The sequence below is a fragment of the Artibeus jamaicensis genome, unplaced genomic scaffold (genome assembly GCF_021234435.1).
Source record: "Artibeus jamaicensis isolate MK-2021 breed Jamaican fruit bat unplaced genomic scaffold, CSHL_Jam_final scaffold_1964, whole genome shotgun sequence".
In the NCBI taxonomy this organism is placed as follows: Eukaryota; Metazoa; Chordata; class Mammalia; order Chiroptera; family Phyllostomidae; genus Artibeus; species Artibeus jamaicensis.
Window position 1 is genome coordinate 51885470 of NW_026522030.1, and position 23673 is coordinate 51909142.

The window sequence follows — 23673 nt, forward strand, 5'->3', positions numbered from 1 at the left end:
GGCGAGGGGTTTGGGGGATGGGAACTCCTCATGGTGATTAGAGGGGACTTTACTTACATGTGAAATGGTTTCTTTCTTTTAGAAAATAAACAAGAAGCACAAGATGAGAAAATATTAACTATTCTCGTGGTGAGAAGTTGAGAGTTATGTTATTCTTTGCCTGTCTTTTTAAATCTCTTAAAACATTTTTTCTGAAGTCTGATTGGAGAAGAGTGAATGAACCCCTGGTAATTTTACAGTATCTAAAGCTTTCTGATGTGATCTTAGTTACACGCGGCCATCCCAATTGTTGTGAAGTAATCATTATCAGCCTTATTTTAATTGAGAGAAAAATGAGACAGAGACTGATGAGGGGGCTTGCAGGGACCACCTCTCAAGTCCCAACAGCGCTTGCTTGGCTGAGGACCGGACCCACGCACAACTCCTCTTTCAGGGGAGAACATCAGTGTCTTTCAGATATGAGAGCCAGACGGAAGTAACATGAAATTAGCTTAGAGGCCTATAGTCATGAGACCTAGAGGAGTTAAATCTAAATCGATGGACAATGAATGAGCAAATATTTTAACACAAATAAAAAAGATACTCCAGATGACCTTAAGCAAGCTACTTAAACTTTTTTTTTATTCTTCACCTGAGGGTATCCATTGATTTTAGAGAGAGGAAGGGAGAAAGGGAGGGAAAGAGAGACCGAGACAGAGACGTTGATCGGTTGCCGACTAGGGGTCAAACCCACAACCAGGGTCCGTGCCCTGACCAGGAATTGAATTTGGGACCTTTTTGGTATATGGAATGAGGCTCCAACCAACTGAGCCACAAGGCCAGGGCTGCTTAGAAAACTTTTTTATTTTCCCCACCCACCTATCAAATAGAGTACTTACCCAACTCATAAGTTCTGGCAGTAATGTGTATATATATTCCTGTGTTACATAAATTATATAATTTATTTGAAAAATCCAGCACAATTGGTTGGGCATCAACCCCCAGGGCAAAATGTCACCAGTTAGACTCCCAGCCAGGGCACATGGCTGGGTTGCAGGTTCGGTCCTTGGTCAGAGTGCATATGAGAAGCAACGGATCGATGTATCTCTCACACTGATGTTTCTCTCCCTCTCTTTCTTCTTCCCCTCCCCTCTCTCTAAAATTTGATTATTTTAATTAAATAAAAGACCTAACATAGTATCTGGGATTTAATAGATGTTTAATATTTGTGTGTTTCCTCTTGTTTTCTCATGTTCCCATGTATTACGTTGAACCATTGGAAATGCCTATTTTGTAAGTAGAGGTGGTTGAAGGTGGGCAGTTTTGTGAGTTTCACGTATGACTGTATGAATGTAAACTCTGATACCACTATCAGCTATTTCCTCTTGAATTCACATGTGAGGAAAGGGCAAACCAGAGTTTAAATAAAACTGATGACTGTTTGGGGCTCGAAAGTCTGTTTGCATGGACAGATCAAAGGGATCTGCGAGTGTGTAAGGCAGAGAAGGGTAGTCCAGTTGGCAGAGATGGGTTTACATAATCAGAGTTAGGCAACTGCAAACTAGACAGCTGCTCAATAGCTTTTGGCACCAAAATATATTGACCAGCTGGGATATCATTTATGCTTAACAGTTCTATCCTTATGACGATATCTTGGTCAATTAGGTTGCCTTTGACCACTGAGGGGTATAATACTTTCTGACGTAAAGGCCACATGTGTATCTGTGCAGTGCATATTCCATTATACTGATGTTATGGAATATACACTAAATATAAATGCATTCGCTTCTCCAGATCATCAGGACAGCAGGATTAAAGAGAAATAGAATTAAAATATGCATTGATTTCTTTTTTTAGAAAATAATCATTAGGAAACACATTTTATGTGTATACTGAAAACAAAGGGATCCAAATAATTAAAATAATTTCTAAGGTGGATTTTTAAAGAATGATTATAGAAAAATATAGCTATAGAAAGCCAGTTTTGCATAATACGTACATAGAAATAAATGCAGAAGGACAAATGCAATCACAGAAGAGAGTGATTTAAGGACTTTCACAGCAAGGTGTTTGAAAAACACTTAGGCTATTGTCACTGGGCTCTGAAGCCATTTCCAAAACATTTCCAGCTAGGTAATCTCCAGATAGTGCATTTAAACTATGAATGGACAAAACAAATGAGGACAAAATATAAGACAATTGAAAGTCATGACATTTCCCAGAATGCTTCATGTGTTAAAATTTAATGCATTAAAATATTAAGAATATTTGCGACTGTATTAAAATATTAAGAACTTGCAACTGTAGCATTTGCAGAAAAAAATGTAATTCAAATGCAGTAGCAAAAAAAAAAGTCATCCAAACACAGAGAAATAGAACCTTTAACATCTAATTCAAAATGTATGTGGATGAAGGATTTCACTAGTAAATTGTTTCAATTTAAAAACATTTGCTGTTTATTTAATTTGATGTCTACTGGAATTCTTTGGCCGCTTTCATTAGCATTTCTGGATTGACCTTTACCCCTGGATTGACCTATTTTTTCTTTCCCATAATATAGGCACTTGTTTGGCTACCAATGATTGCTTCATATCTCATGTAAAGCCTTAAAACTAACATCAATGATCCTCTTCAAAGCCAGAGAACTTTATACGGGGAGTATCAAAAAAAAAGAGGCAATCAAACAAGTTACTACTTACATCTATAGAACTACTTAATCATCTGATAGAACTCAAATAAAACACTGCCTGAGATGCAAAAGCAGCTATAAATATAAGGAATCCTTCTACCAATTTAATGTATATATATTTGCTGGTGCTTTGACAAGTCACTAAAGAAGCCCATTTTTATGGTCTAGCTGATTTCTTTTCCTCCTTCGGATGGACAGCTTTTCTCCAAACTTGGAGACAATGGGTCATGGAATATTAGCAGTGGAAAGGACTTCAGCAATCATCTAGTTAAAATATTAAAATATTTTAATATTTTTAATATTTTAAAAAGTCCTTCATTTACAGATGAACAGCTTGCAGTGGAGAAAACTTCTGCAACTTGATACTATTCGATGGCCAGCAAGCAGCAGAGTCAAAACTAGATACCAAATGTGTACTGCTAACTAGATGAATACCGTTTCCTCTCAATTATTCTATCTTACTACTTTTTAAACCACCTTTCCCTTAAAGTATTATGTACCCACTGAACATTTATAGACTGGATAATCAGTAACTTTACTATGGTGGTTTTGCTTTTCAAGGTAATAGTGGGATAGTTTTTAAGTTGAAAATCCAGGGATAAAGGGATCAGGGGCATGAAATTCTGCCTGGGGGCCTGCCTGGAGGAGGTGTCCATGCTCGTGGTGATCCGTCTTCACCGTGCACTGGCACTCCTCTACCAGCATCACTACCTTGACCACGCGGGCCAGGTCTGAGCAGTTCAGCTGCAAGTGCATTGTGGTGAACTTGGCAGGTGAGCAGTGGAAGCAGAAGTGGGGGTGCTGTGCAGCTCCAGAAACACTCGCAGGCCCACATTTCCCAAAGCAAAGGTTGTTCTGTACAACTACTTCCTCACAGTCTTCGTGGGTGATCGACTAAAAGGCAAACATATCTCTATTAAGTTATCTTGTTTCATTTCATTAACACACATGATACAGAAGCTATAGGCTGTAAGTCTGTGGATAATTAAAATCTCAAAACCTTTCCAATTTTGGATGTTTTGCAATATTCAAGTAATGGTATCTATAAGGGCAAAAATGCCACCTCAAATAAGTATTTCTTTTACTGAGTAATAAATTAATAAGTTAGCCTTTCAGAAATTTCTAAGTTGATAAGAAAATATTTTACTCATTTTTATTTTTTAATTACCAAACTTTAAGAAATTTTGTCTAATGGGATATTATCAATTGAAAAAGATCTGAGGGCTAGCTTTATGAAAGTAATGCGCCTGATCTTTCTATTCCTCACAGAACATTGTGCATAATAGATTCTCAGTACATGTTTGTTCAATTTCCCATAGAATAGACCAGAATACAATGAGTGTAATTCTACTCTACTTTGCAGGGCCTGGAGTACATCCAAATCTATGAAGTTGCTGGGAGCAAAGTTGCAGCACACATGCCCGCAATCACCATGCGTGGCACGGCCTCTGCCTCTCCCGTAACCCGTGCCCCTACCTTTCTGTGGCCTTCAAATATGCAAGTCAAACATCTTAATTTTAATTTAATTAGCAATAGAATTCAAAATATAAGTTTCAAAGGAAATTTGATTACATAATTCTTAAGAGCAAGTTTCTAACTGCACCGGGCCAATGAAGCAGTCATTATTAATTGGTAGTTTACTTGCTATTGCTACAGATCCTTGCCTTTTTAGGCAGAATACTTAATGACCTTGCATACCCAATTGCCTTATAATACCACCTGCCTAATGGGGTAGCATTATTGGACTGTAAAATTTTACTTTACCTGGCATGGCTTTTGTTTCAGTATCTTGAGGTCTAAGGAGCTGATGCAATTTCTCAATTTAAATTTAACATTTGGAGTATGGGGGTTGCCAGAACTGGCTGAAGGAAGTAGATAGTAGAATGCCCCTTTGTCTTAATAGTATGGAACCAATTGTGATAACCACAAATCAACCCATACAAGATGAATCAGGACCATACAAGATGAATCAGGAGACTGTTGTTACTAAGGGGAGAAAATGTGATTTTACATCAAGATTATTTTTTAAAAGCTTATGGAAAAAACAAGTTAAATCAACTTTGCTATGGTAATACTAAAAATATCATAACTTATGCCTGACAACCTCAACATACTTTATAGACCTATGAAGTATTTACGTGTGAAATACAGGGGCTAAGACCATCATACACTGGCATAAAAATGGGGGGGAGTCCAGTGTGTCCCACCTTAGCTACGAAGGGAGTGGACCTGCCCATCCACATCCTAACAGAGATCGAGCTAGAGAAAGTTCTGCTCATAGGTCTAAATTGCCAGTTCCGTAACTGAGGATAAGTCTATCTCTCTGCATAAACCCCCCTACCCCGCCCTTGTAAAAATAAGTAAATAAAATCACATAAAACAAAGCTCTGTGCCATCAGCATAAATGATTACTAATATGGGCTGTACAATCATACTATCTCTGCAGCATTTCCAGAATACCAAGCAATAATGGAAAGTTCAGAAGGAAATTTAGGAAGTATGATCATACTTTGCCAATGATGAATGGTCAAGCACCAAGTCTGGGAGTTAGGCAAGACCTGGGCTCCTGGCAGCCTCTTCCCTCCTCGACACCTGTCCCAACTGTCTACCCACTCCCTGCACACTCCAACCCCCTCTCCACCCGGAACAGATACCTGGCTGAAAGGCACTGTCCTACAGGTCTCCTGGTGCACCTCATGGCTTTTGATAGGCAGGATGACCCCCTGAGAAGCCGGGCTCATTCTGAACATGAAGTGGTGCCAGAATTTCTTGGCTTCTTCCTGAAGCGGAGACTTCTTTATCTGCATCCCATCCTCCGACTGAGTGAGGGTCTGGGTCCCAGGTGGGAAGTGCTCACTGACGGGGTCCTGGGTTGGGTGCAGTTCTCTCTCAGGCTTCTTCCAGAGCCTGCCAAACCTGAAGAGCATCTTCTTCTCTCTGTCCCCCTGGCCTTCGGCCGCAGGGCTGGCACCTATCAGGTGCGGCACCGCAACAAACAGGTCTGGCTTCTCCTCAGCCTCCTCAGGGTTGCCCATGGGAAGCTCTCTGCGATTCCTTTCCAGGAGCACGAGGGAAACAGAACGCTGACGCTGGAGGCCCCCCGGGTGCCCTGCAGCCTTCCCCAGAGCCAAGAGCACCAGCAGCTGAAGTAAGAGGAGAGGCATGTTGTCAGGGCCCAGCTTCCTTCAGATTCACAGATGGTGAAGCCCAAAGGAGAGGCTCTCTCCCCCCAGGACTGTGAACCAGGAGATCAGATCCTATATATAGATACCTGTCTTGTGCGATGGGAAGGCAGGTGGTCAGTAGTTAGGCAGTGTAAACACATTTGTTTGCTTGAATTATGTAGTGCTAATGGTGTCCTGCCTTTCCTTTGGTTTTGTGTATTTTAGAAGAGCCCAGTGAAAGCCTGGGACCCAGGAGGTCATTAGCTGACTCTTTTATCACTTGAGATTTGAAGAGCAGTATTTACAAAATCAACACATTCTTTGCCTGGATTTCCCATCACTGTTATTAGAAGGACCGGAGTCAACTAGCATTTGCAGTGCATCCGCTTTGTGCTGGGCTAAAATAGACAAAACATGTTTTTAATAGAGAAGTATGCCAGATAAAAATTAAAGGCGTACATTTGGGAAAAATCCAGTCCTTTCGGCTCTAAACACTGACATGCACACCCCCAGTACACCAACAAGCTGCTGAAGAAGAAGATCAAAGTCGTAGGGGAAGGAAAGGAAGAAATAGATGCATCCGTTGCTGAGCAGAGGACTCTCCTCTTGGATGTGGCTGGGATTGTTGATGTCGTGTGGGAACAAAGTAAAGGGAAACACACAATTTTCAAGTTAATCCCCACGCTTTAAGAATCAAATACTCAGTGCTAAATTCACACCTGGTCAGTCATCAGATAAAACTCCTTCCATTGTTCACAAATTTCTCAACAAGATACTAAGTAATAGACTGACAGTTCCTCAGGCTTCACTGGGGATGGGGAAATGTCTCTCTCAAGCCTCCCCACTGATTTTTTTTAAACTTTATCTAAACAAAGGGCCAGACTTGAGAACGTGGATTCTAAGCACCAGGTTTGATAGTTTTGGGCATGAAGATGGCTGATCAGTTCTTTACTTTACAGAATCCACATCATCTTCCTTATTCTCTAGTTATTGATGGCCAGGACAAATACAGGAAAATTTGTTAGATGACCATCTTTCAGAAACACTGTAGAGCAGGCCAGGATATGAGAAAGAACATATCCAAGAACTGAAACACCATAATTGAGCCCAAGCTACCTGCCACGCCATTTCAACAGTGTTTCCATTGGGAATTGAGCTAATACTTGCCTATATTTCTGCCCTTTTATTTAATCACCATAGTCCTTGGATTTCATCACATGCCCCATCCTGTATCATCCTTCCTCCCACCCCAGTTCTGACTACTGATTAAGTTTTCATTTTACAAAGATTTAAATCCACTGGACTCTTTTTCAGACTCATGTTCTTTTTAATAGTCATCCCCGATTCTGTGAGATAAAGTCTCAAATATGTCCCTTTACTTAAAATGATGAACTATTTTTAAATGAAGCATCATTTTTTCTTCAGAATTCTATCAGAAGAAATATATTTTACTTGTACCAAATACCATAGATTACCATTAATTAAGCTACAGTTAATCCACACTAAATGAGCATCAATATTTGCCATTTCTTTTCAAGTATTTTTTTTAACTGCCTGCTCTTTGATTTCTTAATTCCCTCCGCTAGCCAGTGCAATAGACATTCCAGAGCTGGCCACTCTTCCCAAAGTGTAAATATGTTATGGAAGCCAACTAGGACACGCTTCCTGATTCCTTTTGAACTTTAATGTCTAAGTTCCACTGCCATCAATCACAGCACCTTGCATTCCCCCAAACTAAAGACTGTCCCAGAGAGTCCACTCAGGGTCTCAGGTCACTTGGCTCTGAACATGGGGTACAACTGAAATAATTCTATTGGATTAAAATTTGTAGGAGGCTCCGTTTGTGGGTCAGGCATCCTAGATACTAGAAGATGATACAAAATGATAAGCACTTAGTTCGTGGCCTCAAACAAGTTCTATAGTCTAGTGATTCCTTACATTCTGTAACTTTGCTATATTAGCTGTGGGGGTGTCGGTTACCCATTTTTAACTTTCTGTAGTTCTAAATTCCCCTTCTTCTGATCCTAATTTTGGTGTTTATAAATGTCATTTTAAAAAGGAGTTAAGAATTTCATTTTGCTGTTTTGTCATTCCTGTTGAGAAAATGTGCAAATATCCCGACCGGTTAGACCTAGCAAAGCCCGGCCTCTGTGATGGGAGCTATGGCGCCTATGCCTGTCTTGGGCCCCTGTCTCCCACAGCCAAGGCAGGTGGCATTCACCTCTCATCCTTTCATCAACTCGAGAGCTAAGAATGAGGTACTTTACAGCTTACTCTTAGGGATAAACATTTTGTAGCTTTCAGCAGAAATATGCGCCCTCTATGGATCTTCAATTGATATAGGCATCTAATGCCTCCCACCCCAATTTGGAAGAAGCCAAATGGAGGTCGGTCTGGAGGGGCCTCCAGACACAGCAGGAAGCCGACCTGAGGAGAGAGCTCCACAAATTACTCAGTACCAGAGGCCACGGCAGAAGACAGGCTGGAGCTCACCTGTGCCCAATCTGCTCGGTCCTCCTCGTGGGACAGCCTCGTGCCTGCACTCGAGAGCCAGATGTCATCATTCATGCATGTGTTCCCATTTACACCTCGTGCCCAGCATCACCCGAACGCTCTCATTTCACCCTGATCTGTCTTCCTAAGCACTAAGATGTCTTCAGGACCAGGTGGAGCTGCCCATTCAGCCCCTCTTACAGGCTGCACCTGTAAGAGCAGCCTTGTGCTTTCCGAGGAGAACCAGAGAGGCTCAGTTTATTCCTGAAAAACCCAGGCCTAAATCAATAAAAGGTGAGAGGCAGCATTAGGGTAGAAGGTGGGCACTGGAGTTAAACTGAGAGACAGAAAGGGAATTGGGGTTGATGGATTTGTGAAATAAATCCGTTTGGGGTGCATGCCATTGCCTCATAACTACCTCTCTTTTCAAAATATAGAGCAGCAACTGTGTCAAGAGACTTTAGATTACTTAAAAAGAGCCCAAAAGAAGCAGAATCTTTCTTTTCTTTTCCAAAAGACAAAGAAGAAGGCAAATTAGAGTAACTGGTTCCCCCTTGAACCTCTTGTTATAAGTAAGTTTACTAAATTACTCAAAACATAGAACTCCCCGCCCTCCACTGCCCTTCCTGCCACTTTCTGCAGCAAGAACAGACCAGAAAGGGCTCATTCCCCAAACCTGCTCCACTCCTTGGATGCATGGGTGTGGTCACTCCTGCAGCAGGTATGCGAGTGCCAACTCTGTGTGAGGACCTGGGGGTAAAAGAGTGGCGGTGTCCTCATCCAGGCCTGGTGGAGTCCGAAGTCCACAGCCGCAGCGGGAGAGACCAGTTTATTCAAAGTGAGTTCCGCAAGGAGCAGCCAGGCAGGCCGCGTTCCTGTGCTGGTCAGGGGCGCTCCGATCCAAATCCCACAGGCTCAGTGAGCGGTCACGACTGCATTTCTGCTCATTGTATTCACTAATGGTTTAAGTGCAATAGACACACAATCATTTTCTTTTATTTTTGATTAAGTATTAAATATCTGTAGTAACAAAATTCAAATAATACAAAAAAAAATGTGCAATGAAAGATAACTCTTCCTCTGACTTCCCAGGATGCCTCTCCTGCTATGGAGACAATCACTGTTATTAACTTCTTTACGTGAAATGTTTTCAAATTTTCACGCACTATAGGCTGAATTATGCCTTTCCAAAATTCATGGTGGAATCTTAACCCCTAGTCCCTCAGAGTGTGACCATACTTGAAGACAGGACCTTTAAAGAGTTAATTAAGTTAAAATGCGGTCATTAGGATTGGCCTATTCCAATAAAAATGGTGTTCTCATAAGAAAAGAAGTTTAAGACAAAGACAAAGACCAGAAGAAAGACCATGTGAAGGTATAGGAAGAAGATGGCCATCTCTGAGCTAAGGAGAGAGCCCTCAGAAAGAAGTGACCTTACCGACACCTTGATCTTGATCTCCCACCTGCAGAGCTGTGGGGATGTGAATTTCTGTTGTTCAGGCCACCCAGCTGGCGGTGCCTTGTTATGGCAGCCCTAGCAAACTAATTACATCCCACTAAGAGAAGAATATATAGCTGATAAAAAATTAAAAAATATCAAACAGCGTAGCATGCCACAAAATTTTTCCATTTCCATTTTTGGGACACTGATCCCTGAGTCACCTTTTAGCATCTGATTATCCTGTTTGCAGACTCAGCCATTTTATGGCTCTCTGTCCAAAACACTCTCTGTTACACACACAACTCATGAGCTGTACTTAAATGTGACTGCCCAGCTACTTACCAAGATTGTGAGGGGGCTCCTGCAACTCTGAAGAGTAGGCCGTGGCAGCTGAGATGACTGTACCACGTGCCCCGCCACCCCACGGTCCAGCCATCCCCCACTGCCCACCGTCCAGGGTGCCCTCACTGATGCTTAGCCCCTGTCACGCTCCCTCTTCTCCATCTGTAACATTTCCCCTGATCGTGTTTCATTCTGCAGAAAGCTGCTCTCAGAGAGAGCATTGTAAGTTGAAGCAACTCTGAACTTGAGGCCAGAAGAGCTTTATCTGATTCCTGACTCTGCCTCACAGCTTATAAACTACATGACCTAAGGTACTTAACTTCATGTCCCTAAACCTTGACAGGGACAATACCACCTGCCCTACCTTCCTCACCTGGCTCATCGCCTTTCTTTTCACTCCTAATCCACCTACCACTCTGGATGACTACGGCATCCACACGGGTGGCTCTGACATATTCCATGCCGCCAGTATTATGTGAGGCCGCATTCAATGCTCTGGCTAAATCTGATGACCCCACTTGAGCAGGCCTCCCACCCCCATTGTTTTGACCCCGCTGTTACCGGGAATTACTCCAGCTCTAAACTGAGACTTCCATGTTCCATTCTCCGGCGACAACATTCTGTTGTCTCCATGCTCTCACACAGTGGTCCCCAAGCATCTGTTTTCTGCTCTATCCTTATAATAGGACCACCATATTTGTGATTGGATGATTATTGGTGTGCACGTTTGTTTAACATTTGTCTGCACTTTGGATTCAAAGTCCATGAGCGTAGGGGCCATGTCTTTCTTTTTTTTAAGAATTATGTACTTTCTAGAGAGAGGGGAAGGGAGGGAGAAAGAAAGAGAGGAACATTGGTTGGTTGTTTCTTGGAGGCACCCTGACTGGGGATAGAACCCACAACCCAGGCATGTGCCCTGACTAGGAATTGAACTGGCGACCACAACCAACTGAGCCACAATGGTCAGGGCAGGGACTATGTCTTAACTTACTCACCATTTCAGACCCTAGAACAATTCTTTCCATGTGGTAGATGCTTCAAAATATTGGTTTAAAAATGAATGAATAAATGCATGAGTAAATGAATGAATGAGTGGATGGATGGATGGATGGATGGATGGATGGATGAATGAATGAATGAATGAATGAATGAATGAATGAAAAATGTCTGTAAGTTCTCTGCCTCCCTTCCTTCCCTATCCAGGCTGTGTTCATGGTCCATTACTTTAAACTTTTGCAACATTCCTAACTCTCTTGCCCTCTCTTCCTTCTCCTGCACCCATCTAGTCAAATTTCAAGCCTGGAAACACTCACCTGTGCACATTTCCTGGGTCATACCTGGGCTATGGGATGCTGGCAGAGATGATGACGAAATGACAAAAATCAATTCTATATAAACTAACCATCTCCAGTTTTCCTGAACCTTCAATTCTGCCCAGAAATCTTTCTTATTGCTTTACTCAACTCTCTTCATCTCCCATATAGATCATATTAAAACTTCTCTAATTATCTCAAAACGTTGACTGCTCTGCCTCTTTCATAATTTTTTAATTTACCTGAGAAGGATCTTATTTTTTTAATTATTTTTTAATATTTTTATTGTTATTCTATGTAACCTCACCCCTTCTTCCACAGGGAAAGACAGAAGCCATCAGAGAGGACAATTTCCTCCCACTGGACCATCAAAACATACTAATTAATTTCTCCCTTGCACTCCGCCCTGGGAATTCCATCCTGCCCAGCCCACTTTGCAGAACAGTCTCCTCTTCATAGTCAGACCCCTTTGCTGTCTCCATCAGCATGGATAGGTCTGCTTGATTTGAATCTTTTAAAGAATGTCTTCTGATTTCATAAAAGCTTTCAGGTTCTGTGCTTCCATGTCGTCCTTTGCCTTCACAGGCAACTTTGGAAAGAACTGTCCAAACCCCACCCACTGACACAGCAACCCACTGGAGCTTTTTGCTCCAGGACACTTTTACGTCTTTCTTCTCAGGATCCCCCGCAGCTCCTTGTAGCTGTTGGGACTCCCTGCAACATTTAACTCATTTATCGTGAATTTGGTCCTCAATAAAATGGAAAAAGAAAACACGGTCAGAATGGGCAAAAGAACTATGAGAACCCTGAAGTTTCATGCTACAAAAGCAGGCCTGCCATCCAGCCAGCTCCTGGGATGATACAGGGATTTACCCATGACACCAGAGTTTATCTGGTAAAGGAAGTTCCTTATTTGTGCCGCCATTTAGTGAGCGACTCCTCAGAGCTGGCCTCACGTGGGTGCGCGTGTGTCCTCCTAACCAGGGAGAGAAGGCCTGTGGAGGCAACGTCTGTGTTTGCCGGAGGCTGCACGGTCGGCAACTTTGGGAACAGGGATTTTGCTCAGTGAGTTTTTCTGTTTATTTCCCATTCTGGACCCCTCACTCCACACTTAGGAGGTTAGTGAGTATTTAACACACCAATCCAATAAAAATGTGAACAGAAACTTCCGACACAGTTCTTGGGTGTATTTGACTCTCTAAAAGGTAACTCTTTGTCCTGGAGAACATATCCTTAATTCTTGGTGAGTAGACCCTATTTTAAAATCAAATTTCCACTGAATCTGGGAAGACTCAGAATGCGCCTTTATTTCCCAGCTTGGCCACAGTTTCAGACAAGGTTTTTGAACTTGGTTGTACCAGCCACTGTTCCCAGGAAGTCTCTCCTGAAGGAGAATAACACTCCTAGTAAAGGTAAGTCATGCCAGAGGACTCTATGAGTGTTAATTAACTTTATGCAGGATGTAAATTGTTTTCCTCCAGTTGGAAGACGGGGGTGGTGTATCACCAACAAAAATGAGTGCAGGGGGCATCTGTCTGAAATTCGCTTCCCCACTGGCCACCTGGCCGGTTTCTGCTTATACAATGCAGGCAGCTGGGGGAACCATATTGTCCCTATAAGCTCGTAACACATGAACAAATGATTAAAAACACATGGAAAACAGTTCCACAGCTAAGCTAAAATTCAGATGGGAATGGAAAATCAACTTGCAAAGCTTTCAACTGACTGGAGGCCAAATGTAGGACAGAATGTGAGGACCAGCTGCCAGAAGACAGGGAAGCTGGGGAGAAAGGCAAGCCGTGGATCGGAAACCTAAAACAATGACACCTTGTATTGACAACCCTTCTAAGGCTCTCCGAGAGTAGCTACCAAAATCAACTCTGGAAATATTAAGACCATCTCATATGAAAGATTTTAGACAGATTTATATTTTTTACCCTCTATAAATAAAGGTTGGCTTGACTATCTTGGCAACACCTATGCAGAAACATAATGTTAAGTATCTGTAACATAAATATTAAAATATTACACATTTTCCCCTCCAAGGTGTGGGGATTAAGTAACAAGGTGGCAGGAGACAAACTGTGAAAATCATGACAATAAAATGCAAAAGCAAAGCAGAACTTTCCAGTAAGGCTTGCCTTCTGCTGTGTGCCTGACCCTGTGCCCAAGATTTTCATGAAGCTCAGCTGGCCTTGGTCGTATTTGCAAAAGTTCAGCTCTTGATTCAAACCTGAAACCCTAAGCAGCCTATTGTTTGTGGCTAGGCACTAAAATGACCCCGGGTTTCTAGTAAGTAGGGAAGCCGTAGGCAGGAAGGTGACTCACGGGGAGTGAGTCTCTGCTGCCTGCTTCTGGTCTCTGTCTTCCAGCTTGAATCCTTCCTGATGCCCATATACCCTGAACCACACTTCTCTCCTTGTAGCATCATTTAAGTCTCATCTGGGGGCATGATAAATGCTCAGTACATGCAACAAGTGTGTTCCTCACACACTGAATGCAAAAGGAAATGATGAAAAGATGGCTCCATGGAGAAACCATTCTTAGAAAATACCCCCATGTTCTTAGCAACAAACCATCCTTTAGCAAAGCAAATAATCTTTTCTGTCCTGTGCAAAAACGCTCCCCTAACTTTTCTCTCTTTGTAAGGAGGTCATAGATATAAACTTCATCGTCCCTGTCACAGTTTGTAGATCTACCTCAAATCACGTCTGAAAGCAAGACAATTGGAGTTTTCAAAAGTTTCCTCAGTCACCTAGATTTCTCCAAAAGCTGGAAACATTTCCATGTTCCACACAAATATTTTAACATGTGGGAAAGTTCTCGCTTGTAATATTGAACCTAAAATCCCAACTGTCTCACTCCCAGCTTCTCCTTCCCAGTTTGCCAGTGAGGACAAACACTGTTTGAAGTTGTCACCCTCTTCCAAACACTTTGCATCTCTCTCTCTCTCTCTCTTTCATGAACACACACTTTACAGCTTTCGAAAAGGTATTTTTATTGAGTGCCTACTGTGTCCCAGGCATGTTCTTTATACTCTCACATTTAATTTTTACAACAATATTTCCAGGAAATTGTTGGTATCCATATTTTATACATGAGAAACCCAAGTTTAGGAAATTTAGGATACATAGCCAGTAAGTGGTAGAAACGAGATATAAATGTACCTTTTGTTCTTCCCTATCAGTCTGCCTATTGCAACATAGCTATTAAAATGATGACTACATTATTTTATATTCTGCTATTTTACATTAACATTATGTGATAGAATTATCATTTTAATGGCAGCAATGGAAAATTTCATTAAGCATTCTTTTTTCATCGGATATTTCCATCACATAATTTTGCTCCACCTTTTTACTACCCTGAAACAAAGATGTCTTCATGCATATAGCTTTCATTTTCTTTTCAAAATTTCCACTTTGCAGAAATTATTTTGCTTCTCTTTCCTTAAACAGCTTTATGGAGTATAAAATTAACATATAGTAAACATGTATTTAAAGTGTGCAGCTTGGTAGATTTAGACATATGTATGTACGCACTCATACCTATGAAACTGTTACTACAATCAACATAGTGAACAAAATCATCACTCTCCAAAGTTTTATGTCCCCTCGCGATTGCTCCCTCGGCCCTTCCCTGTGTTCCTCTCCCACTCACGGAAAACATCTAATTTCCTTTCTGTCACTCGACGTTAGTTTGCACTTTCTAGAATTTTCTATAAATAGAGTATATGTATACCATGTATTCTTTTATGTCAGGCTTTTCTCAGTATAATTATTTTGAGGGTGACCCAGGTTGTTGTAAGCAATATCTCATTTGATTTTTATTATTGAACAGTATTTCTTTGGAAGCACATAGGGATATAATTGTGTATCTATTCACATGATAATGAGCTTTTGGTTGTTTATGGTTTGGGTTGTTACAAATGAAGCTGCTCTGAGCATTCATGTATCAGTCTTTGAATGAAAATGTCCATTCTTTCCTCTTGGGTAAATACCTAGGAGAGGAATGGCAGGATTATACAGTAGGTATACATTTATCATTTTTTAAGAAACCACTAAAGTGTGTTCCAAAGTGGTTGGACTATGTTGTATTTCCACCAGCAGGATATGAGACTTACAGTTCCTTAACGGTCTTACCAATACTTAGTACAGTCACTTGTTTTAATTTTAGCCATTCTGAGAGGTGTGTGATACTATCTCACTGTGGCTACAATTTACAGTTCCCTAATGACTAATAGGTATTTGTAATGCATTAGTAATGACTAATGACTAATATATCATATACTGATTTGCCATCTATACATCTTCTTTGATAAAGTATCTGTTCAAATCTTCTGCCATTTAAAAATTTTCTTATTAATTTTGAATACAAACACACACATATATATGTTTTATATAACCTGGATATAACTTGAATAATATATATATCATATATATATAACATATATATATGATATATATAATCTGGATACAAGTCCTTTATCGTTATATGCACATAAATATTTTCTCCCAGTCTGTGGCTTGTCATTCTCTTAACAGTGCCTCAGTCATGATATATCATCCTTTTGTGTATATTGTTAGTTCTGAATTGGTTACATTTTGTTTAGAATTTTTCTATCTATGTTCATGAGGGATACTGGCCTGTGGTTTTCTTTTTTTTTAATTTTTATTTAATTATTTTTCAAGTACATTTTTTTGTCTATTTCTCCCATCCCAGCCCCCCCCCCGCCCTGTCTCCCCACCTCCCTCCCATTTCCCGCCCCCCCCAGTCCTCATCCCTGTGTCTTTCATACTTGTTCCTCAAAATCCCTCCCCATTTTTCCCCTTAAATTCCCTTCCCTCTCCCCTCTGGTCACTGCCCACTTGTTCTCTATTTCAGTGTCTTTGTTTTTATTCTGTTTGCTTGTTTGTTTTATTGTTTAGCTTCCTGTCAAAGGTGAGATCATATGGTATTTGTCCTTCAATGCCTGGCCTATTTCACTCAGCATAATGCTTTCCAGTTCCATCCATGTTGTTGCAAAGGGTAGTAGCTCCTTCTTTCTCTCTGCTGCATAGAATTCCATGGTGTATATGTACCACAATTTTCTGATCCATTCATTTACTGATGGGCACCTAGGTTGCTTCCTACTCTTGGCTATTGTAAATTGTGCTGCTATGAACATTGTGGTGCATAGGTTCTTTGAAATTGATGTTTTAGGATTCTTGGGATATAATCCTAGCAGTGGAATTGCCGGGTCAAAAGGCAGGTCGATTTTTATTTTTCTGAGAAAATTCCATACTGTTTTCCATAATGGTTGTACCAGTCTGCAATCCCACCAACAGTGAACTAAGGTCCCCTTTTCCCCACAACCTCTCCAACATTTGTTGTTTGTTGCTTTGTTTATGATAGCCATCCTGACCGGTGTAAAGTGGTATCTCATTGTGGTTTTAATTTGCATCTCTCTGATATAGCTAGCGATATTGAGCATCTCTTCATGTGTCTCTGGATGTTCTGTATATCCTCCTTGGAGAGGTGTCTGTTCAAGTCCTTTTCCCATTTTTTAATTGGGTTAGATGTCTTCCTAGAGTGGAGTCGTGTAAGTTATTTTTGTGTGGTTTGGTATCAGAGTAATGCTGGCCTCATGGAATGAGTTAGAAACTCTTTTCTCTGCCATTTTACAGGTGACTTTTGTGGAATCAGTACTATTTCTTCTTTAAATATTTGTAGAATTCAATAAAGAAGTTGCCTGAGCCTGGAATTTTTACTGTGAGAAAGTTTCAACTATAAATTTAATTTCTGTAATAACTATAGAAATTACTTTTTATAATTATTTTTTCAAGTTACCCGTTTTTTTATCGTGTTGGCAGTTTGTGTTTTTCAAGGAATTTGTCCATTTTATTTAACCTGTGTATTGGTACAAGCTGCTTCTGACATCCCCTCGCTGCCCTTTCAGTAGCTGTAGAGTCTGTGGCGCTGGCACCTGACGCAGCTAACCTCTCGTTCCTGACGCTACTGACTGCCGTCCTCACTCAATTTTCCCTGATTAGTCTGTTTGGAGATTTACCAATGGTATTGATATTCTCAAAGAACCATCTTTTGCTTTCATTAACTTTCTCTATTGTTTTTGTTTTCTGTTTTATTGATTTCTACCCTCATAGTGTTATTTTCTTATTTCTGCTTTCTTTTTTCAGTCTCTTGAAGTGGAAGCTGAGGTTAAGACCTTTCTTCTCTTCTATTATAGGCATTTAGTGCTACAAAATTTCCCCTCAGTACAGTTTTAATGGCATGCCACAAACTTTGATGTCTTGTGTTTTCATTTTTGTTCAGTTCATCATACTTTAAAATTTCCCCTTTGACTTCTACTTTAACCCATGAATTAAAGAAGTCTATAATATAGTTTCCAAACACTTGGGGATTTTCCAAAGATGTTTCTGTTATTGATTTCTAATTCAAGTCTATTGTGGCCAGAGAACATATTTTGTGTGACTTGAATCCTTTTTACATTTACCGAGACTCCTTTTATGTCACAGAAAAAAGTCCACCCTGGTGAATAAACTGTGTGCACTTGAAAAGCATGTATATTCTGCCCCTGTTGGGTGAAGTATTCTATAAATATTAAGGTAATTTAATTAAAATGCCCATACTTCTACACCCTTACTGGTTTTCTGCCTGGTCATTCTATTCATTATCAAGAGAGGAGTATTAACATTTCTGACTGTAATTATAGATTTATCTATTTCTCCTTGTAGTTTCATTAGTTTTGTCTTATGTATTTTTCAACGCTGTTACTAGATGCGTACATGTTTAGGGTTACTGTGCCCTGTTGATGTGCTGATCCCTTTAAATTATAAAACCACCTTCTTTTCCCTTGGTAATTATTACTTTAAAATCTACTCTGATAGCCCTGGCCAGGTGGTTCAGTGGGTTGCAGTGTTGTCCCATACACTGAAAAGCTGGGAGCTCAAGCACGTATGGAAGGCAACCTATCCAGGTTTCTCTCTCACACTGATCTCTCTCTCTCTCTCTCTCATCTCTTTTTCTCTCTTACTCTCTCTCTTTAAAATAAAGAAAAAACATATCCTTGGGTGAGAATTTTAAAAAATCTACTCTGATATTCATATAGCTACTCCAGCTTTATTTTGATTAGTTTTAGGATAGAGTATCTTTTTTTCATTTTTCTTCTGAAGGATTGATTGCCTTTGGGAAGCAAAAATACAGAGGGATGGAAGCAAAAGGTAAACTCACACTTCATTGCTTGGAAAAAGTATTGTGGGTTACCATAAGGCCTTTAATGAAAGTGCTGGTTTATTTTTGTTCTTTTCCGTCTTAAGATAAACTGAACTTTATTGCCTGGTAGAATATAAGACCCATAAAAATGTTCAAAAATGAACAGTTATATGTGTAAGTTATGAGGACAGTGTATTCATTTCCTGCATGATCCTGTTCTAAAGACTTGTAAAATTAATTTTAAGAAAACCATGGCATTCTGGACATTACAGACATCCAGACACATTCTGCCATCAGCAACAGTTTTCTCGTGATTAATAGGGAAGGAGAAGGAAAGTCAATAAAGTGGCACTGTAAATTAAAAACTATGTTAAATGAACATTCTTTCCCCCTTAACCAACTATGTAAAAAGGTAAACAGAAACCTGGGTGAGATGTGGGGTAATTACTGGAACAAGTGCCTTGGATGAGTCAAATGCATCAACCCACGTACAGCTTTCTAAAATAAATGTATGTATGGTGATTTTAAATAGCATTTTCAGTGTGATACACTTTCTATAACACAAAATTCACCATCGTATAGTGCATAATTCGGTATATTCAGCATGCAACACAACCATCACCACTATTCAATTCCAGAACATCTCTACCCTCTCAGAGAGAAACATGGCACTCGTCGGCCGTTAGTTTGGGTTCCTTCCCACCCCTGGAAAGCACCGATCTACTCTCTGTCTTTATAGATCTGCCTATTCTGGTTACATGCCTTTTGTGTACATCTTTTTTTACTTACGATGTTTTCAAGTACATGGTGAATTTAATCATATTCGTCATTCAAAGATGCTTTACTTGACAACAGTAAAACCACTTGCTCCAAGTGGTAATAGATGGTGTGGAATAATTAGAAGACACTAGTTCCGGAAGTAATTTCTTCCCACTTTAACTTCTGAGGACTTTAGTCTTCCTTGTTGTACAGAATGGATATCAGGTGAGGTGACATCAAAGCTCTCTATTTTTGTTAGTCCAGGAATCTCAAAGACACAGAGAGACACATACTGCTGTCTTTTTGGAAAAAAATAATTGTTGCAAAAAGTTAGATTTGAAAACTGTAGATCCTAACTTGATCTGCAGATGGGAAATTTTGGATGGCTGCTGTCAATAACACTTTGAGTTAATTATAAACTCAGGAAGTTAACGCCGGTGTCCTAATCAGGAGAGAAATATAACAAAAGACATCCTGAGCTGTTTGTATCACTGTGTTTCTCTCCACTGCAGAAAAGGGATAATGTAATCAGTGATTTCCTCTGTAACATCCTCCCTAATAAAAAGCTCTACACTTAAAAAAAAAAACCACTATTAGAGCCCTGACAATTTAGGGCTCTAGCTGGTTGGGAATCACCCCACAAGGCAAAGGGTCACCAGTTCAATTCCTGGTCAGGGAACATGCCTGGGTTGCAGGCCCGGTCCCTGGCTGGGGTACATGTGGGGGAGGCAGCTGATCGATGATTCTCTCCCACATCTATGTTTCTCTCCCTCTCTCTCTCTCCCTTCTTCTCTCTCTAAAAAATAAATAAACATAATCTATTTCATTAGAAATTTGCATGTATTCGCTATGCAGGGTTAGCACTCCATATCCAATATTTCCTGAATAAATAGTGGATGAATAGATGGGTGGCTAGGGGAATGGATGGAAGCCATGTGACTAAATGCTGATCTGGAAGTCAACAGAAAAGGCACGCTGAGTGTTCTTCTCCATCTCTTCTTCCAGTGGTAGAATAAATGTGAAATGTTAAAAACAGAAGGAACACTGGTTCAGAAATGTTTGTTTTATTAAGTATGATACAAAACTAGGTACAGTACATTTAATATGCTGTTTGGTTGCAAAAATTAGCACCAATTTATGGTTTAAATTACACAGAACTATACTGTTAATGAACATTTGCATATTCTTCTTGGCTGCATTAAAAATTTAAAAAACAGAAATGTAAATAAATGTCATCTGGTTCATTTTTACCATTCCCCAGAAGAGATAAAATAATTATCGTATGCTTTACAAGCTAATGTTTAGCAAATATATGCTGTATACATGTAGGTTTTTGTTAAAGACCAGACATCACAAGATTGTGAAAAGCTATACACAGTTGTTCTCGGCTGATGCCTTTGGATAAACTGGGTCTTTCCCCAAGTTGGTGTTCAAGTGTGAAGAGAGCTGGGTGGCTCCAGGACATTCCTTCTGGTGCTTTTCTTCTTAGCTACACCAGTCACCACCTCTTCTTACTTAAGTCTTCTCTCCTCCCTCCCCTTTCCTCTTCTGTAACCTGCCATTACCATTCTACCCTTGAACTATTTCCTTCCTTCCCATTGCAACCAGAACCTCAAAGGCGACAGTGACCAACCAAGGTGGAGAGAACCATGACGGTCATTTACTTCTTCCTGCCCACCCCTCCCACCTCGACCTCTGCCAAAGAAGCCGAGTCTTGAGAAAGAAATGAAGGTCATGATGAATATTAGCCAGCACCCACACTTGCCTGAATTTTTATTTTTAGAGAGAGGGGAAGGAGGGGAGAAAGACAGGGAGAGAAACCTCGATGTGAGAAACATCAGTTGGTGCCTTTCTTCCATATGCACTGCAAGTAGAAGCTGAACTTGAGACCCAGGCATGTGCCAGATCTTTTGAAATTAAACCTGTGACCTTTTGGTTTGCAGGATGACACCCAACCAACTGAGCCATACCAGCTGGAGCTTGCCTGAATTTTTATTTGTATCTTCTTTCCATTACTTGTATTTTACAACTTGATTACTGCCTTCACAATCAGAAATATTTTTAAACATTATAGTAGTATTTCTGGTTGCTATAAAAAATCCAAACAGAGTCTCCTTGTGCTAACATTGCAATTACACTTAATATCACTGTCACTGCAGTTACAGTCACTGTATAATAACGTATACCGTGCCGAACAGGTTCTCCACAGTTGCTGCGGAGTTTCAGTTTTAAATAGTCAACATATTCTAGAGTTCCAGTAGGAAAAGGTGTCCCCTGAATTCCTCGTTTCTCCAACTTTAACTGTCTCTCTTAGGATGTGACCCTTTAGACACTCTTCCTCTCTTTATCTGGCATCTCACCAATCCACACGGCAGAGGCCAGTGGGTCAGAGGGGGTTGGAGCTGATACAAAGGATTGGCTTTTGCGCCTTTTGGTTAAATGCCAGAGACTACGTGTGTCCCACAGGAGACACGCGGGCACTGCCAGTGCAGAGCCTGCCTGTGACGTTTAAGGTGAGGAGCCTCCCGACTCCACCGTGATGTTTAACTTTATTAGGAGATAGTGTGTCTGCACCTTATCCCAGCCTCTCTTGTAAATACCTCTACTAACCAAAATCTTGATAAATGAACGGACATAAAATAAGCTTGTCATGTTTTATATCCAGAAACTTGACTAAATTTCCTCAGTCTTTTTTAGCTGCACTCAAGGTATTACTGTAATAAAACCCGCACTGAAATACCAGTCTGCTCAGTCACTCATTTTGACTCTGAAGTTACACTGGTGCTTGTACAGCAAGTTACGTTTGGCGCAACCATATTTTTTAGTGATTCTGAAAAGAGGGAAATTTTGAGCAAATGTTTGAGACATAAATTTCTAATTTCCTATAATTAAAACTTAATTTTAGGAGGGAGCTCTTATAAGTCTGCAACATGCTTCACTACAACAATGTTTCACTCAGCTAACATTAGAAATTAATAAGGGACCTTTACATTAGAGAATCAAGTTAACATGGCATTTCTACAAAGATCAAAAATTTAAGGGCTCGAATTATATCAAAATGCTTTCTGAGAATATAGGCTTTCAAGGGCCTTGTTTTCAGTATTATTTTTCCTTGTTCATCAGCATAGTTCATTGGAACACTTCTGAGACAGCAGTGTTTTACTTCCATATATTAACTATCATTTAAATATACTCTTTATTCCAAATATCCTTGAGAAATTCTAGTCAGTACTATAAACATGAAAGAATGGAAAGGCTCATATTACTTCAAATTTATCATGACTCTGTATGGCTGGGGGAATCCAATCATTAGCCTTGGAATAGCACGGTGCCAACCTTTTTATTGCAAAAGGAGATCTGCAGACCTCTGAAACACAGGTAGCCTCTGAATTCTTACCCGAACCAAAGCTGTGCAGACGAGCTTCCACTGGCAAGATTCTTCCATCTAAAGTTTTCCCTTCTCACCACAGAGAATTCTCCTTCTGACCCACACCCTTTTATCTCAGGTTCCACATCTGAAAGGGCTCTGAAGGGACGAAGCAACGCATCCCTTTGCAATTTAACCTTGATTTAACTAGTGTTAGCTTCACTTGCAATGAAGTACTAGAAGCCCCTGCAATACTGATTTCAGAATGGGCTCATTTCAGGTATTGGGATAAAAAAACCCAAAGACCATGAAATTGGTGCTATGATATGGAATGGGGTCAGGGGGGTGGTCTCCTAGAACAAGCAAATCTTGCACCATACGCCACATCAGGCATCTATTCTGAAAAGCATTGAGATGCAAGAATTGCATTTCTTCCTGCAGGAAATATTCATTTATCAATCTTCCTGGAATTATTCATTTATGCTCCCTTTTTTACTAAATACAATCACTCATACACTATGACGAAAAAATGTAGCAAGTCAGCCGTGACACCTTGTTTTCTATTGAACGATATGCACAAATCCCGTAAATAAATAGGTGAGAAATCCCACTGGGCACCTATAGGCCAGTTACATTTAGAGTTTCCTGGAGCACACGTAATTGTGAGGTTTGCCCTTCGTACAGTCCTTTGTTTGCCATTTTCCTTGTCTTTGAACCAAGACACAGTTCTTGCCAGGCTTTGGACGTTGAACAGGCCCTCTCTTCCAGCTGGTGAAGGTGACAGTTTCACCGCCGATCCACTCCCAGTGGCCGGCATGCATTTTGTCATTCAAACCTAATGTGAGCCAAAAGAATGTGCCAAACGATTTTATTACATTTATACTTGGATATCCTATCAGTCTATTGCTCTGAGC

At 40.5% G+C, this 23673-nt stretch overlaps 2 protein-coding genes across 9 annotated transcripts in view; both read right to left on the reverse strand.

Annotated features, from left to right (window-relative positions):
- Nucleotides 1–2391: 2391 nt before the first annotated feature.
- On the reverse strand, nt 2392–6301 carry CER1 (cerberus 1, DAN family BMP antagonist). The gene is made up of 2 exons (XM_037142755.2): nt 5323–6301; nt 2392–3562 (listed from the first exon to the last, which is right to left on the reverse strand). Exons 1-2 carry the CDS (start codon nt 5830–5832, stop codon nt 3248–3250), a joined length of 825 nt encoding a protein of 274 aa, XP_036998650.2. The 5' UTR covers nt 5833–6301; the 3' UTR covers nt 2392–3247.
- A 2753-nt stretch (nt 6302–9054) lies between these two features.
- Nucleotides 9055–23673, reverse strand: part of FREM1 (FRAS1 related extracellular matrix 1) — a 183984-nt gene continuing 169365 nt past the window's right edge. For 6 of the 8 annotated variants that reach the window (XM_053656306.1, XM_053656309.1, XM_053656307.1 and 3 more), the window contains one exon: nt 20441–23594. In XM_053656306.1, the coding sequence (XP_053512281.1) occupies nt 23395–23594 (200 nt within the window). In that variant the 3' untranslated portion in view covers nt 20441–23394. Of the gene's footprint in view, nt 9282–14509; nt 15422–20440; nt 23595–23673 lie in introns of those variants that run through there. The other 2 variants (XM_053656310.1, XM_053656308.1) reach the window with 2 other exon arrangements.

What these genes read in the sequence shown, in the direction of transcription:
- CER1 (XM_037142755.2), bottom strand. Translation starts at nt 5,832, where the DNA reads ATGCCTCTCCTCTTACTTCAGCTGCTGGTGCTCTTGGCTCTGGGGAAG. An exon ending in GGACAGTGCCTTTCAGCCAG is followed by an intron (nt 3,563 to 5,322) that starts GTATCTGTTCCG and finishes TTTGCCTTTTAG; the next exon opens with TCGATCACCCACGAAGACTG.